Here is a 17,811-nt window from a genome sequence, read left to right as displayed (position 1 = left end):
AGTGTCACTTATTCAAATACATGACAATGTCTTATAGGTTTAGTATTTTGTACTTTTCAGCAAACCTTTCAGACATCTGAAAAGGTTTCTGAGAGGATTAACCTAGAATCTGTGCTTTCAAAACAGTCACTCTTCAATTTTTGTTAAAAAGAAAATGCACTCATTCGAAGCAGAATGTGAATGTCTGTCATTATCCATCTCCAGTCTGAGCATAGTCCTTCCATTGTCTTTCTAAATAATGGGGAATGTGTCCCCAAACCACCAGCCCCCAGTCACAGGCGATGTGGGGTAGAAATGGCTATTTAAACAGCCCTCTCTGCTGAGTCCTTTAGAGGAATATTAAGTGCCCCTTTTTGGTGAGCCAACAAGTTTAGAGTTTATCCCTGAACTACTTATTACAATAGCTGATGGGTTAATAAAACCAAATACTGAAATGGTAAAGTAATTGTTAGATGGCATTTAAGATAATGTGTTGCATCAAAGGGACAAAGGTAGCCATTCATTGCTCTCTGGTAGTGGCATCTCAGTGAATATCACCAGTGTTGACCAGTAATTGAAGGTTTTTGTTCCAGTAAACTTAATTGAAGGGCATAGGTTTTTTTGAGAACCTTTCAGTCCTCAAATGACACAAGATCAGCTCAGTCATGGTAAGCTTTATAAGGAGAGAGACTAGCCATACCACACTGATTTCAGGAAGTTCTGGCTTGCTATTGTGTTGTGCTGTTAAAAAGGAGAATTCATGTATAGGTCTTAACATGTAATGTTATTGCTGGATTTGATGGGAGAAAAAACCCTCTAAGGCAAGAATGGTGGGTAGAAAGAAAGGCAGACGTGTGGTTTGTGAGAAGTGCATTTGTTAGTGGAGTTCATGAACATCATGGATGAGGACATTGCAGTGGTTGGGATTGGATGCAATTTCCCAGGAGGTAAGAATAACACATTGTGCAGCCAAAAGTGGTCAGCACATGGTGCCCTTTTTTCTACATAGTTGAACACATTTTCCAGAGCAAACTCTGGAAAGGTCTGTACAGGTCTTTGATTACACAATGCCACTGTTGGTACAACCTGCATACAGATGTTACCAATTTACAGTGAATGTTACTTTTTGAATTTTATTTTGGGTGTCTGTTTTTGATTCATCATCTCTAAATGTAATATTCTTCAGGTGAGGGTCTTGACAACTTCTGGCGGGTTCTAGTCGAGGGAAAGAACTGTTCTGTGGAGATTCCAGGTGAGCGATTTAACTGCTCGTCCTGGTATGATCCTGACGTCAGCAGACCTGGAAAGACACAGACTACCAAGGCTGCTCTTATAGATGGGTATGTTACAGCTTTGCAAGGTGATAGATGTGTTTTAATATGTATGATAGTAGGGGAATTTTCCTAATTACTTTACCAGTTTCAATATTTTATTGTAGTGAATCTTGTGAATGCTTGCCCATGTTATGTTGACATTGGTTTCGAGGTAAACTTTTTAAAAAATGGCAAACATTTGGTAAATGCTAGACATTCACCTACATTTATTTGTCATTAAACACTAGTCATAAATGTATTTGTAGGGTACAAAAATTGCATTTTTATTAATGAATACTCAAAACTCTCCTCCTGTGAGTTGTTTATACAATGCAGTGATTGATGTTAGTGATTTGTGTTATATTTTGTCAGATTTAATGAGTTGGACCACAAGTTCTTTGGCATCACGGAGGCAGAAGCAGACTTTATGGACCCCCAGCAAAAGCTGCTATTACAGTGCTCCTACAGAGCCCTAGAGGATGCTGGGATACCCATGGAGAAGATCAGCGGGAGCAGGACAGGAGTTTACATAGGTAATGATGAGAATGTTAGTAATTAATGACTCTTGGGTATTTTGGACATTCACTGTACTGTAGATCATAGTCTATGTCCTGTATGTTTTTGTCTCAGGCCTCATGAACAGGGACTTTGAGACTCTCCTTAACAATAGCCCGAGCACAATAACCCACTATAATGGCACTGGGACATCTATGAGTGTGGCTGCCAACAGGATCTCCTACACCTTTAATCTCACTGGGCCTTCATTTGCTATTGATAGCGCTTGTTCCTCATCTTTAGTAGCCCTTCACTCTGCCTGCCAGGCCATCAGACAAGGTATAAGAACGCACACACCATCAAGCTACTTTTTTTGTTGTTGATGAGACAAAAATATATAGTTTTACTGTTCTGTTTTGTTGAAATAGTTTTATGCAGTTTTATTTAGTTTTTTTTTTATTGTCAGGTGATTGTGAGATGGCTCTTTGTGGAGGTGTGAGCTGCATTCTTGAACCAAGAGTCTTTGTGGCTCTTAGCAAAGCCAAGATGATCTCACCTGATGGCACCAGCAAACCTTTCTCCAGCAGAGCAGATGGCTATGGCAGAGGGGAAGGCTGTGGAGTTGTCCTGCTGAAACCTTTGAAGAAGGTATATCGTCATTGTACCTAACAGAATGTGGTTTTAAAATGTAAATATTTTGTACTTAAGCAGTTATTTTCCAAACACCATTATCAATGCTGTTTTATGCATAGGCTCTTGAAGGCCACCATCATATATGGGGCATAATCAGCAAAACATCAGTAAACCAAGATGGCCGCACCGTCACCCCAATCACCAAGCCGTCGATGGTTCAGCAGAAGGAGCTTCTCAGCAGAATCTACTCTACAGAGAGAGACCTGACCAGTGTCCAGTACATAGAGGCTCATGGGACTGGAACCCCAGTAGGAGACCCCATAGAGGCAGAGAGCATCTCTAATGTCATCGCCCAAGCTAGGCCTCAAGGATCAGAGACAATCGTTGGCTCTGTGAAAGGTAACATAGGGCACACTGAATCCGCCGCTGGTGTAGCAGGACTCATCAAGGTTCTTCTAATGATGAAACACCAAACCATTGTCCCCTCATTGTTTTACTCAGAGCAAAGTTCAAGCATTGATGCAAAAGCTTTAAATATAAAGATTCCTACCAAAGCAGAGAAATGGCAGCAGACAAATCCTGATGGTAGAGTGGCTGGCATCAATAACTTTGGCTTTGGGGGCACCAATGCTCACGCTGTCATAAGGGAACACATAGACACACCTAATTCAGTTCCTGTCAGGTCTGAGAAAAGGAAATTGTTCATACTTTCAGCAATGACAGAGAAGTCCCTCAAGATGTGTATTTCCGACACTCACCGAGGGCTATGCACAGATGAACCAGTAGATCTCCAATACATAGCTTACACATCAGCATGTAGGAGAAGCCACTTAAAGCAAAAATACAGGAAAGCATTTCTGTCATCTTCGGTGGCAGAATTACAAAAACAGCTAAATATCGCTCTTGACAAAAAGATCTCCCCATCCAAGCCAGACTTGAAGTTGGTGTTTGTGTTCTGTGGCAATGGAGTCACTTATAGAGGTATGTGTAAACAGCTGTTCAAAGAAGAGCCTGTATTTAGAGAGAAAGTAAGGGAAGTGGAAAACCTCTTCCAGAATCATAGGAGCATGTGCATTTCCCAGAAGATAGTGAGTGATTATGACAATGATGACAATTCCAAACCAGAGGTCGTTCAGCCCTTGCTGTTCACCATTCAGGTGGCACTTGCAAACCTTCTGAAACATTGGGGCCTCAGACCAGATGCTGTTCTGGGGCATTCTATTGGAGAAGTTGCTGCTGCACACTGTTCTGGGCTGTTATCTCTCGCAGACGCAGTTAAGGTGATCTTCCACCGAAGTACTCTGCAGGGAATTGTCACTGGGGGGAAAATGCTTGTGGTTGGAAATGTAGCTGTTGCAGACATTTTAGAAATTCTATCTTTTTACACAGGGAAGGTTTGTCTGGCAGCTTTAAACAGTCCTGTGTCATGTGTATTATCAGGTCATGAAGATGCCATAGACAGTCTGCACCAAAAGCTGAAAACTTTAGTTATGACCAAAAACCTTTTTCTCCATGTTTTGGATGTTCCCGCAGCTTATCACAGTCATATGATGGATCCTATTTTAAGTCAAATCAAAGAAAGAATAGGAGTCCTACAGGCAAATGAAAAGGAGTGTGAACTTTACTCAACAGTGACAGGGAAGCCAATGTCTGCAGGGGACTTCATCACAGGTGAATACTGGGCACAGAACATCCGTGAGCCAGTTGCATTTCAAAAGGCAATAAATTCAGCGGCCAAAGACAAAACTAATGTGGTCTTCATAGAGATAAGCCCAAGAAAGGCTTTGCAGAGAAACATTATGGAGGTGCTAGGGAATAATATCACTGTTATGTCTTCAGTGCAGCCAGACAGAGAGCACGAGACCCTTGTTAGTACTTTGGCTAGACTTTTTGAGCTGGGGTTCCAAATTGACTGGGACAATGTATACAGAGGTCTTGAGAGCCAGCCAATGTCCTTCCCTAGGTACCAGTTTGACTGCCTTAAAAAAGAGGTTTACTTTGAGACTGTGAGACATGGGCATGCCATTTTACCATATCCTGTGCATCCCTTACTATCACAGATGAAGGATAACAACAAACAGTATGCGTGTAACCTCTCATCTGATGTTGTACCCTACTTTTGGGAACATAAAAACAATGGAGTGGTGATTGCCCCTGGTTCTCTTTATGTGGAACTAGCTTCTGAAGCTGCTATGCAGTTCATCAAGCCAAAGAAACCTCTGTGTTCACTAAAGCTTAGTGTCACTTTCCAGAGCTTGTTTGTGCTCAGCAAGGACCCAAATCAATTGAGGGTACTTCTTGAGCCATCTGAAGGCAAGACCACATTTGAAATATGGTCTTCATCCACTATGCATGCATCTGGCACCATTATCTATGGAAAAGGTCCAGCAGTTATAGAGGAGGAAGTCATCAACTGTGACACTGTCTCAAAAAGGTGCCCAATAATTATTACCAAAGAGGAGGTTTACTCACATCTCTCATTGGCTGGATTTGAATATGGGCCTACATTCAGACAACTGGGTGAGGTTTGCTATGGAGGAGAATTCAGGGAAGCCCTGACAAGCATCACTGTTCCAGATGAATTGCTGAGCCAACTGTACGAGTACAGGCTGCACCCGGTGGTGCTGGACTGGTTCTTACAGATGACATCTGTGGTGGCTCAAGATGGAACTTGTGTAAGACCTTGTTTCCCCTCAGCTATCAAAAGTGTGGTGATCTCCAGACCATTGCAGAGGGTGATGACCATGTATCTGAGGGTGACTCGAGAGACAAATGAATTTTACGAAGTGTGTGGCTGCTTTATAGATCTATCGGGTCGTGTGCTGGTTGAACTAAAATGTTTGAGAATCACATTTGTGCAAGGAAGCCCTCAGGTTGTTGAATTCTTTCATAATGAGTATCGAGCCTTAACAGATGGCATGAGCATTGTCAACAGACCTAAAGCTTTAGTATTTGAGGACACACTAGGAGTGGCCAAAGCTCTGAAGCCTTATTTAAACCCACAATCTACTTTTGTTTCCCTCTCCAAATCAGCCTCTTCAGTGCCTGCTTGGCTCACCCAGTGCCTTGAGACTAAAGCTGGTGTGGAATTTACAGAGGTGCTGTTCATGTGGGGCATTCAAAACCTGAGCCAAATGAAAATTGAGACTATTTTGGACAGTTTAGTCAAATGTTGTGAACTCTACCGACAAATTGTGCTTGCTTTGAGGAAGTGCAGTTCCTCATATGTCATACGTGTGATCACCTACAGATCATCTGGTCTTATTGTTGATCATGTCAGCCCTGGCTTTGTTTTATCAGGTATGACAAGAGCCCTAGCAGCAGAGATGTCGGGCTTCTCTTTTCAATTAATTGACCTTGCGTCTGTGTCAAATGAAGACATACAGGAGTTAGCCCACATCATTAGCTGCTCTCAGAGCAACCAGTACCCCGAGATCTTGATAAGCAAAGGTCATACTCATTTAGCTACGATAACAAGAAGTCCATATCATGATTCTAGACATTCAGAGACATGTATCCATTCTTTGACATCTCAAAGATTTACTCTTCAGACTACAGATCCCTACATGATGGCCAAACTGTCAGCTGTTACAGTTAGTTTTGATGAAACCCCGATTCTGGATAAAACTGTGGAAGTTAAGCTTGATAAAATATGTGTCCATTCATCTGACTTCTTTCCAGTTAGTGTATCTGACTTTCAGTTTGGCCAGACACTATACTGGTCCAAACACTCCACTCAGAACCACAAGCTCCTGGCTCTTGACTTCAGTGGCACTGTCACAGATGTAGGGAAAGGTGTGAGCAAACTGAAGGTGGGTGATCACATTGCATCCTGTTACCCTGTTGTTGCCTCCTCTAAGGTTATACTTCCTGAGGTGGTATGCTACAACACTGCAAAGCTCCCATTTCTAAGAGATGTCCCATGTGTCTCATACTTCGTACTCGCAAGGGAAATCTTTGACCACATATTACCCAAAGACACAAAGAAATTGCCTGTGACAATTCTTTCCTGTGTTCCCAAAACGTTGGCAAAGTTGCTGGTTGAGATAGGAAAGACTAAAGGATGGAGTTTGAATATTCAGACTGAGATTAATGACCAAAATGTTGACTATGCTGTCATTCTGCTGTTGCCTCCTTATGACCATTCTCTGTTGGTGAGTGCAAGCGGAATATCTTCAGTGAAGCACATTGTAGTTGTCTGTAAAGAGGAACTGACTTCCCACTCACACCTCATTCAACAAAAGAATCAAAATGTGTCTGTCCATGTTCTGAAAACGTCCAGTGTTCTCCAGAAAGCCAACCTTCAAAGACAGGGTGAATATCTGGATCACTGGCTACATGGGGTGACTTGTGGTAAGATTTGTATGCCCATACAAGAGAATACCGTTCAGAGAGAAGTCTTTTCTGAGATGATAACATCCAGCACACAAAATCACTCATATTTTAATGTGGAGAACATCTCTTTGATTGTGTGCACCAAGACTGGTTCTCTTCACACAGAAACAAATGTCCCCTTGCTCCCACAAGCAAAGGAACTCTTCCAGAAGAACAGTGTGTACATTGTATCTGGGGGCTTATCTGGATTGGGGCTGGAGACCCTGAAGTTCATTGCTCACAGAGGTGGAGGCTACATTGTTTCCCTCTCCAGGAGTCTGCCCTCAGCAGAGATTCAACACAAAGTTAGTGCACTCCAAAGGCAGTATGGTGCGTTGGTGATGACTCTGAAGTGTGATGTCTCATCCGTCACAGATGTAGTGAGAGCCTTCACAGCCATTGGCCAGAGTTTTCCCTCTTGTCCAATCAGAGGCGTGTTCCACAGTGCAGCTGTACTGCATGATGGGCTGATCGAGACCCTTGATAGCTCACACTTCAGAAAAGTGCTGAGACCAAAAGTGAGTGGAGCTTTAAACCTGCACTATGCAACATTACACAGCAAACTAGATTACTTTGTTTGCTATTCCTCCATCTCCTCTTTCTTGGGAAATGCCTCTCAAACAAATTATGCTGCTGCCAATTCTTTTCTGGATACCTTTTGTCATTATCGCCACAACCTTGGACTTGTTGGGCAGTCCATCAACTGGGGACCTCTTAATTTGGGCCTGCTGCTGAACAAAGTCAATTTTCAAAGGTTCTTAGAGGCGAAAGGATTGACGGTCATGGAGATCTCTGAGGTACACGAGTCCTTGGAGAGATGCTTGTTGACAAACAACACGCAACAGGTTGTTTGCAAGTTTAATTTCAGAAACCTACAAAACCATGTCCTTTCTCAAAACGCATCTCTCAGGGTACGACTGTCACCACTGGTACAACAGGAGCTCAAGGGGGACGGGACAGAGCCAATGGTACAATCTGTGAACTCTGTGGAAGATTATGTGAAACGGTTGCTTTGTGACCTGAGTAATGCTGACTTTGACGAGTTGAGGGAGAGCAGCACTCTTACTTCTTTAGGCATTGATTCAATGTCTGCCATGACTATGCAGAACTGCATATTTCAAGACTGTGGTGTAAATGTGCCATTGGTAAAGATACTGGATCCAAATAGCACTATGTCCAGCCTAGTTCTAATCCTGAAACAGAGTAATGATGTAGGTATTGAAATCCAATCTGTAGGGTGAATTTGTATGTATTTAATTCCTATGGGATCGCCCTAATGAGAGGATATATAGCAATAGCTCTAATGAAGAACACATCTCTTTTCCATTCAATTCTGTAAATGCTTGTAACTTTTTTCAAATAAATCATCATTAATTATTAATTGTTTATTGTGCACTATGCATGAGAATGGAAATAGCTGTATTGGATAACTACATTTTATTCTTGCTTTCAGTAATATTTTGATGCACATCATTGTTTTTATGAGTAGCACTAAACCTCTTATGTGTATAAAATGATTGGTTGCTCAACCATTACCAAAGGTGAACAGATTATGTAACCTGCGGTGTGCTTTTTTGTGCCAGCTGTGTGAAACAATGTGAAATCCTAAATGCATCCAAATACAACTTGGTACACTGGGTTGCAGGGCCTTTTGGATATACATGTAACAGATATTTCTGAGGATACTAGAGGGTCAAATTATCATACATTTACCCCTAAAATCCAGCCAAGCACAAAGGCCCTGATGTAGACTGTTATGAATCGAAAACATGTGGGCGTATGCATTAGAATAAAGGATTTTTAACTTGATCGGTGTGCCTCAGATTCCTTGACTGCCTCATACATAGCTTACTTACAGGACAGTCACATTTTGCCTTTTGTTGTCCACGCTCAAAGAACACCTGATCTTTTTAAATACTTTGACCCAACGCAGCACTCGCCCTCTCCTCTCTTCCAGCCAAGCACCAAATTCCGTCTGAGATACTTAGGCAACTATGCAAGGCATGTACAACTACAGACCTGAGGAAGCACAGTTAACCAGTCTAACAGTGACAACGTTTGACAACGTTTGACCTCACATTGTTATACTTGCAGAGATGCATATTATTCAAAAGACATCGTGGTTAAAAATCGTACTTTAACGTACATTTTCAGATGAACAATATGAATTTTAATCAGGAACACAGGAAATAATTTATGACATTGTTGAGACACTGATAGACAAAGAATATGGACACAAATGCATGATATATGAGTAGAGGACATGCATAACTCCCTCTGCTGGTGTATGCCTGGACATTAATTCATGCTAATCCACTGCATAATCTAGTGCAAAGTAGTAGAAATAATGAGCTTTGATCAAAGATTTCTATTCACACTGTAGACTGAATGGAAGCAAAGGGGAAAAGAAGAACATGTCAGACTCAGTTATCTATGAGCCTGACTTGGTGGTTTCCTATGTCCATTTCGTTTTTATAACTTTAAATATATTCTGGCCTTTCCAAGTAAATGTCAGTTCTCAACATATGAACAGATTTTTTACAAAATGAAAAACTTCAGTAATATAAACAATAATAATAGTCTTTTTGAAATATAATTAATGTTTAAGTTATGTGCAACATCTAAATGAAAAAGAGACTTGAAAAATAACATTACCGTTTTTACACACATGTACAATTTCACAGTTGACCCCTTTTTCAAAAGATCACATGCAGTCAGAAAAAAACCCTAGGATTTTTTTTTTCCAAAAACAAATAAAAATAAGAAATGGGAAAACTAGCCTAGATGCCAGGCTTCTTAAATGCTCGGACCAGCTCTTTTGTCCCAAACAAGCATTCACAAAGGACCTGGCAGGAACACTCAAAAGCCTAGCTTAGGGGAAGCCAGTTTTGTAATATACAGAGTGCCTCAAGACCTACAATGGTTATTCACAGACCAACCAAAACCTTTAAAACAGATGAATTGCTGCCACCACAAAAAAAAAATTACACTATACAGAGTTCAGGTTTACGTGCCATCAGTAATGTGCCCAGTTGTTATATAATGTTTCAAAACCAAACCACTGTGTACCCTGAACAAATGTGGTCTGTATTTTCAAACTCATGCTTTCACACCATTAAGTAACTTGCGTAAACATTTGCATACATGTAACAAAGTACAAGGAGAATTCATTCAGGGCTAACCGCATCAGAGCAATTGGGAGACACTGCTACACTACCATCAGATAGGTTATTCCCCTTAATGCTATTCTGATCCTCCTGAGATGCCTGGTTTTGGTGACAGCTATCTGTGACCAAAGCATTGTTGCTTGGTGTGTGCATGTGGACCTCATAGGTCTCACTGTCCACCGTGAACATTGGGATGGTGCTTGCCAGGCACACCTGGTCAATTGCAGTGTGCTGGTTGTTAAGCGTCACACTCCAGATAGCAGAACATGGCTGCGACTGACATACCTGGTTATTGCTGTCCGGCAAGAACGAGTGATTGACGTAGATTTGCTTGTCTTTTTTCTCGTCCTCTCTCCCATTTTTCTGCTTGCTCTTGGCTTGGCAGTTGCCCATGGCCTGGCCCTCCTCCTCATTCTGATTACGGATTTTGGCAGGGGTTCCACTGCACATGTCAAAGAAGGTGAGGAACACCGGAATGAACATGATGCCGTGAAAGAGGCCGAAGAAGATCACCAGGAACATGATCTTGAAAAAAGTCCTGAAAATGTAGTTCTTGGAGGCCGAGAGCACCACAACCCCTAGTATAGTGGACAATGCGCCTTGTAGTATAGGATAACCAAGATGGTAGAGTGCTTCGACAGCTTTTTCATTTGCACTTGGCTTTTTGCTAGACACAAACGCATATGAGATGTGTGCTGAGAAATCCACAGAGAAGCCAATGCACACCACAAGGATGATCATGGAGATGGCATCTAAATTCACATCCCAGAGGGCCATGAACCCTGTGACCCCTAAGATGACGGAGGCTATGGAAAATGTCACCCAGAGGGAGCACAATGGGTTCGGAATCAAGAGGAGAGAAATCACCAGCATCACTGCTGTGGTGATTGCAACATTCTGGATAGTGTTAGTGACAATAACAGCATATTGGTCGTGGTAGATAAATGCAGGGTGATAAACCAGTAAAGGAACTGGACACCTCTGGGCAGTATCTCGCAATTTGTTCAGCATATTCATTTCATCAAGTGCCGTGGATATGTTTACAGTCTGAATGAAGAAACGTGAGGCATGTATGGAATTGTTAGTGAAATTAACATCCTGCTTGAAATCTGAGTAGAATCTCAAAAACAAGCTAAGGTTATTCTTGAAAATGGGTTCAGCGCTCAAATTCAGGTTGGTGTGTTGTCCATAGTATTTGTATGATTTCAGCCATGAGCTGAATATGTCCTTTTCAATAAAAGAAAGGTTTTTAAAGTCTTCAACACATGACTCAAGAGCCGACCTATTTTTCTCATCCCAGTAAGGAAATTCCCCACGTATGATGACCATAATATTTGGACCATATTCGGAAAAGTACGCCTTTTCGTCGTTGTAATATTGTACTACATAGGAGTCATCAGCTGCAAGGTTGCGCAGGTCTATTCCCTCCTGGATCTGAAAGCACCCATACAGGCTGACGGACAGATATATGGAATAGAGTAGAATAACCAGAGTCTTAATCCCAGATTTGGTCAGGAAGGGTGCATAATACTTTTTGAAAAAGTGGTTCATGGGCTGTACCTCCTCTTTGCCCGTGTGGGGGTCGTAAGCCCCTCCCACACAGCATAGGTTGTACCATTTCGACTGTCCCACTGGGCCCTCCTCCGGCACCTCCTTACAGGTCAGCCAGTGCTTGTTGCTGTTCTCCCGGCGTCCATTCAACACCAGGAAGGCCCCGAAAAATGTGATGCTATAGATGTAGCAGAAGAGGATGGCGGCGCTGGTGTACAGGCAGAAAGACTGGACGGAGCGGAATGGCGTCATCAGGCCGATGTAGAAGGCCAGGACATCGGTCAGAGTGGTGATGGTGATGGAGATGGCTGCCTCTTTGTAGGTGTTTGCTAAACGGTTTTCCACTTTGTCATGGACGTCGGTCTGCTGCCAGTGAGACAAGAGGATGAACATGTCATCGACTCCAATCCCTTAGAGAAACAAAATTGTTTAAAAACAAAAAATAAGTTTCAGTGGTTATAACTGTATCACTGCATCCTCTACCCAGTGTTTCCCAACCTTTTTTCAGTCGCGGCACCCTTTACGTGAAAGATAAATCTCGAGGCAACCCAAACTTTTAAAAAAATGTTTTATGTAGATCATCATTAGAATACACACACTGTCTCTGAATACCAACAAATGCATAACGCATGTAGAATACTACAACTCATGCACGCACGCACGCACACACACACAGGAGTGTGACTCTCGGTGAGAGATTTAGGCCTGGGACGATGCACAGACACACACGTAGCTCCTGGTCCACAGCTCTTATACAGTATATAGAACATCTATTCCGTGTACATGCAGGCCAGTCATTCCTTTCATAATCGCGGGGCAACGTAACGATGCGTTCTGAAGCCATGTTTTTTTTTTCCCCACGCCGTTGTGCACCAAGGGAGGGGTGGCGCTTTTCTCCCTCGAGATACTTTCTCCTCCGATAATAAATTTGTACTCGTAACGAAAGGCAATTCAAATGTAGCCTACTTGAGTGAGAAATACAGTTTTGAAAAAGGAATATGGAAAGTTGCTGTTCCTCGAAAAAAAAAAGTTTTTACTCATATGCGTTAGGCTACTTGTAACGCATTATACCCACCCCTGGAAGATTAATCCGAACATGAGGTAGGCCTAATTGTCATTTTAGTCTTTCTAGTCTTGCTGGAGGTCTCTACCTCCTTCACTGAATGACCACACGATGAAGAGGATTATGTTGAGGGCTCAGATTCAGATGGATCAGACTGGAGCATTTCTTTTCAAAAACCTTGTCCATGTTGCTGCTAATTAACCATTAAAGGTGCCATGTGTAAGAATTGAGGTAAAAATATCCAAAACATGAGCTACACGCATCAAAAGAATGAGAAGAAATAAGGGCGATGATGTCATTAAAAAAATGACAAGGTATAGTGCTGCAGAGATATCAACCTGAATTAGCATGCTAAATTACTAGCCACAGCCCGACAGGTGTCATAATACCAGTTTCGGCCATGGGAGGCGGTATGCGGGCAACATAACCGCCAGCCAAACTGCAATACACGTGTCTCGATTGTTACTCTAGGGTAGACCAACTCACTTTCTGGAGGTATACTGCCCCCATCTTTTATGGAATGTGGAGTATTAATTGATTTTTTGGCAGACATTACACATGGCACCTTTAAATGTCGAGCGCTGTAAATATTTGTAGACGTCATACAGGCTACGTTCCAAACACTGATTGCAGCTTCGGTGTTAGAAAAAATAATCTGTGGCCGGTTCCCCAAAACGTTCTTATCGCTAAGTAGTTCTTAACCTATTCCTTAACTTCTCTCTTAACGTTATGGCACGATTCCCGACACGTTCGTACGCTAAGTATATCTTCTGTAAGTCACACTTTCGTAAGGTTGGTGGACCATTCCTAAGCTCTCTCTTAGCGTTGTTTGAGCTCTCAAGGCGCTAGTCGCCGCCACTGTGCAGCAGTCTTTAGAAATCAGCGCAGCGCAGTAGCCTACAAGTCAAACTATGGTACAGTATGTTGATGATGATTTGGCTCAACGATGATTTTATGTTATGGACATTTTAAGACTAATAATAAAATATGTTCGCAATGGATGCAGGCCTATTTATGAAGTTTAGGCCTACTTTATTTGGTATCAGAAATAATAGGCTATGGTGGTAATTAGCCTAGGCTATTTCGTAATTCATTAAAGCGTTCAAATTGGCAATCACTTTTGATAATGAAAAAGAATTTGCCTCTAAATGGCTAAGATCTATAAATGGGTAAGCATGGTGGTGTCCAGTAAGCGACCAACTAGGCCTATGGCAGCGATCCACCGTGTCCTTGTATTGAATCAATAACGGCACCGGCCAGGGAGCCATGTAGTCCATGTCGCTCCATAGCTCTTTTTTGTTGCTGTTGCACAAGTTATTTAGCCTAGAAATCTAGACACACCCTAGTGGCAACAAATTACATTTGCTGCCTGGGCTAGTCTAGCAACTCTCTGTTGGCTTGTGAGCTCGAGAAATTAAACAGGCCAATCAAATTGTGTATAGAGTTGTTAGGAGGGCTTAACATAATGATTGATGGCAGAGTTGCAACGGTTTGGCTTGAATTCCCTGCTACTTGAAAACAAATAAGATAATGTTGCTGTTGGGGAACAGTGTGACACGAGTTAAGCTTTTATTAAGTTGGCAAAAGTTTGAACTAGCCAACTAGCTCCGCTGGTGGGAAACCATGGGACTCATAGCGCTGTCCTATTGCGTGCAGAAGAAATTTGAAAGACAACTGATTATCCCGCCCCTCGGACTGAGCACTGCGAATGGTGAGTGCCCAGACCCTACATTTTAATGTGGGTCTGGCTCGTCAGGCTACAAGTTATTCCGAAAGCTGGAAAACAGTGTCATCTTGTGCAAGCTCACCTCGTCCAGCAAAATTTCAAGTTCCTCTGACGAGAAGCTTGGTGCTCCTTTTTTATGTTGCTTCCCCACCATATCTAACTCTCTCTGTTCATTGTAGATAGGTTGCTTTTTATTGAAAACATTAACCAATGGCAATCAATACCGCATTAAACAGAAGTAACTGCAGCTGCTTGCTAATCAATTCTAATTGTAAGGTACCTTACCATTAATATAAAAGTGTATTACATAATTTTTAGAAGTCGTTAAACCCATCAAGAAGCGGCACAACGGGATAAGCAGGGTGGATAATTAGCGAGGGATACCCGGTTAGTGTACCCGTCACAACATATCGTGTGAACATATTACTAACAATTTAATAGTTTATATTTTACAGATAACTTAAACTATGTTAAAATAAATGTTACTGGAATAATTTGAGGAAAGTTCTATTGACATAGAACGTGTTGTCTTTCTTAACGCCGTCATGCACCTTCACGTTAAGTAGAAAGTCGATTCCTGAGCAATCGATGCCAACTAATTCAGCACCTTCACTTGGGACAGCGCCTTTGTAACGTCAAACGTAAGAGGCAGCCTGTTAAGAAGCTTCCTAAGGGACACTTCGGGAACACACTTAGGAACATAAACAACTTTGGAAAGATATATCTTTTGAGTCTTCTTAGCGCGCTAAGAGTGAGCGTTATCGGGGGACCGGCCCCTGAACTATTTTCTCTGATGTGGCCTCCATTCACTTAAGATAAAGCTAGAATAAACATTCCAAAATTATGCATTAATTTATTTCAATTTAATTGTATTAGCCTAGTGTCAGCCACGTTTCTGTGGCTCATCTGAGGATGCCAGACGTCACCCGGTGGAGAAACACAGTGTTCTATTAAAGATGGATACGTCTAATAAAGGTTGAGCTCACAGCCTTACCTAATATCAGAAAGGGTGAGTTGGCCACTGTCATGACGAAAGGCACTCCAATGTGAAGCATCATCCCAAAGGATGAGAGCACTGCCAGACCAGCAGAGATCACACCAAAGGTGGCAACCCACACTTTATTCCTCACACAGTCAAATCTGTCAAGCAAAAAAAAAAAACACACCTTGTGCACCATAGCTGATCCCAAAGGTAACTTAACCTTACATGTGATCTTAACCTCACCCCCATATTCTGTGAGGGTATAAAAATATTAAATGTACAAATGAAAGATATATAAAATGTGACAGTATTCATGCATATGTAGGCTATATGCATGCATGTCAGTGAAATACAAAATGGTTCATACCTTAAGCAAGACAGGATTGAAAAAAGTATGGCAATTACATATGTGATGGAAAACAAAGGAATGACATCCTTTGTATTTGCTTCAAATTCTACCTGTCTTGACAGAGAGGTTGAATGGGTAACCTATGAACACAATACACATTGCATCAGTATAAATATGTTTTACACATACATAAAATCTGCAAGCCCCACATAATAGTTGTAAATGTAATCACAAATCCTACAATAAGCCAGAGGACACAGAGGATGCATTATAGGTGCAATATAATTTTAGTAGTCTAAAGAAAAATGTCTCAAGATCAAGGCTTGAGATTGTATCAATAGCAAGACACCAAAACATACTGTATGCAAAGGAAAGGAATATGGAGCAAAGTTAACTTTTTCGTATCTTTAAGAATGACATTTAAAGAAGTCTTAATGAATGTTTGTTTTAAAGCAGTCATAGGGTTGTAAGTCACTGTAGTGAATTTACAGAACTGGCTGATGAGCAGTGACTCCCCATCAGTAAACCAACAGACCGGATGAGAAGTGCCGGCTGACTGGCGTGCACACTGGGGGTAATACAATAAGTCTAAGCATGAGTAAAGCCATACAATAATCCATCAACACCAGTGCACGGTCATCGTCACTGCTCAGCCTGCTCAGTGGTCCGTGAAGAGCCAATCAGTTTATATTACATCTCCATTCACTAATTCGATGAAGTTCTTTTTGTCCTGTTTAACACAGTAGAAACGCATATACTAAAAAGGAAATATTTTTAGCATGCGTAAGAGAGCAACAATAATAACTTTAAAAAGTATTCCCTTAACTTTATATTTGAGAAATACGGTATAGAAATGTTATATAGATATAGAAATGGTTTAGCAACTCACCCTGACGAATTTTAGGTTGAGGTTTGAAGGAAAGACCCTGAGGAATTCATTGAGCCACAAATCTGTTCTAGAGCGGTTGCCATCCTTTAGGAAATAAAAAAGCCGCACGGCCTTAGCGCCTTTGATCACAGTCGAATTGAGCGTTACTCCACCGACAGTATATCCCAGAAAAATATGTGTAAATCCGAATCGCAGAAAAGGAAAAGTGAGCTCAGTCCTCTCAATTTTATTGCCATAATAATTCACAACATCTAGTATCTTATTTGGCATGCATTTGTTGTATTTTCTGGCACATAGCCCATCATAAGTTAACACATCATGGCCCATTGAAGCATTCAGCTCTTTAACTTTTTTGTCTAAGGTCAATATTTCATTCAGTGCGTCTTCAGTCAGGATGTTGGGCGATTTCGAGACTGCAATAAACGATGCGTAAACTCCATCCGTGTAGAGCCTCTGACTGGAAAACACCGAGTCGTTCTGTGGAAAGTTCTCCTGAACAAACAGCCGATCCAGTTTGGCAGGGCCATTAACAGGTGTAAACTGCTCCTCGATGTCATTCGCTTCACGATCTTCCAGAAAATAAAATCCACTCCCAAGCACAGCAGAAATAAATAAAGGCGATAAAAAGAACCACCAAGGATGTCTTCCCACAAAACGTCCAAACTTCTGAAAGCCGATGGAGATCGGTTTCTCCACGCAGTCTGTATTACAGCCAGCCATGATTACCGGCATGAAGAAAAGAAGGGTGAAAAAAGTACACAAATCAAGTCGAATTCAGCCTATGTATTGCATTAAAGCTGTTCTAAAGTCTATCTGAAACGTATCCAGTGTTATTGAAAAGGTTTTAAAGTCCCTGAAAGTTAATTATAGTGCACAACTTTATTTTACAAGAGCCCTGAATACATAATGAATTCAGGGTATTTGCATATCTTGACGCACTAATTCACTGCCTGCTTAGGGCGACCACTCAAGGAAAGTGTAAAAAGTGTCGCAAATAATGCGAAAGGAGCACAGTAAAGGCATAGTTTGACTGTTTTGATTTGCGATGGCCAAAGTCTTTGAAACAAACTCAATGGAAATTATCTATTTGATGGAGACACTGTTAGAATTAACACAGATCAAAAAGGCTAATAAATTAATTTGTTTTGGAAATATTGTCATAGTTATCATATGTGTACCTGATCATTAATACATAGATCATACATAGTTACTACACTTCAGAATAGCTTGTCCAATCTTTGTCATTACTCTATCACAGTATGGTGGTTAATTTTAATGACATATCTTTGG

General features: G+C 41.5%; 2 protein-coding genes across 2 annotated transcripts; one reads left to right on the top strand and one right to left on the bottom strand.

The window, feature by feature from the left end:
• Positions 1–868: 868 nt before the first annotated feature.
• Positions 869–8,385, top strand: LOC143131514 (phthioceranic/hydroxyphthioceranic acid synthase-like). The gene is made up of 7 exons (XM_076291162.1): positions 869–926; positions 1,166–1,319; positions 1,665–1,825; positions 1,923–2,126; positions 2,254–2,435; positions 2,540–7,997; positions 8,378–8,385. Exons 1-7 carry the CDS (start codon positions 869–871, stop codon positions 8,383–8,385), a joined length of 6,225 nt encoding a protein of 2,074 aa, XP_076147277.1.
• A 1,576-nt stretch (positions 8,386–9,961) lies between these two features.
• ptchd3a (patched domain containing 3a) lies at positions 9,962–17,253 on the bottom strand. The gene is made up of 4 exons (XM_076291161.1): positions 16,522–17,253; positions 15,651–15,772; positions 15,296–15,441; positions 9,962–11,922 (listed from the first exon to the last, which is right to left on the bottom strand). Exons 1-4 carry the CDS (start codon positions 17,251–17,253, stop codon positions 9,962–9,964), a joined length of 2,961 nt encoding a protein of 986 aa, XP_076147276.1.
• Positions 17,254–17,811: the final 558 nt, after the last annotated feature.

Source organism: Alosa pseudoharengus, unplaced genomic scaffold, assembly GCF_046254945.1.
Source record: "Alosa pseudoharengus isolate Yale_2024_CS ecotype anadromous, Long Island Sound unplaced genomic scaffold, YU_APseudo_1.1 YU_APseudo_1.1_scf_18, whole genome shotgun sequence".
Classification (NCBI taxonomy): Eukaryota; Metazoa; Chordata; class Actinopteri; order Clupeiformes; family Clupeidae; genus Alosa; species Alosa pseudoharengus.
Note: the sequence above shows the minus strand (reverse complement) of the source record. Positions and strands in the feature narration are given on the sequence as shown.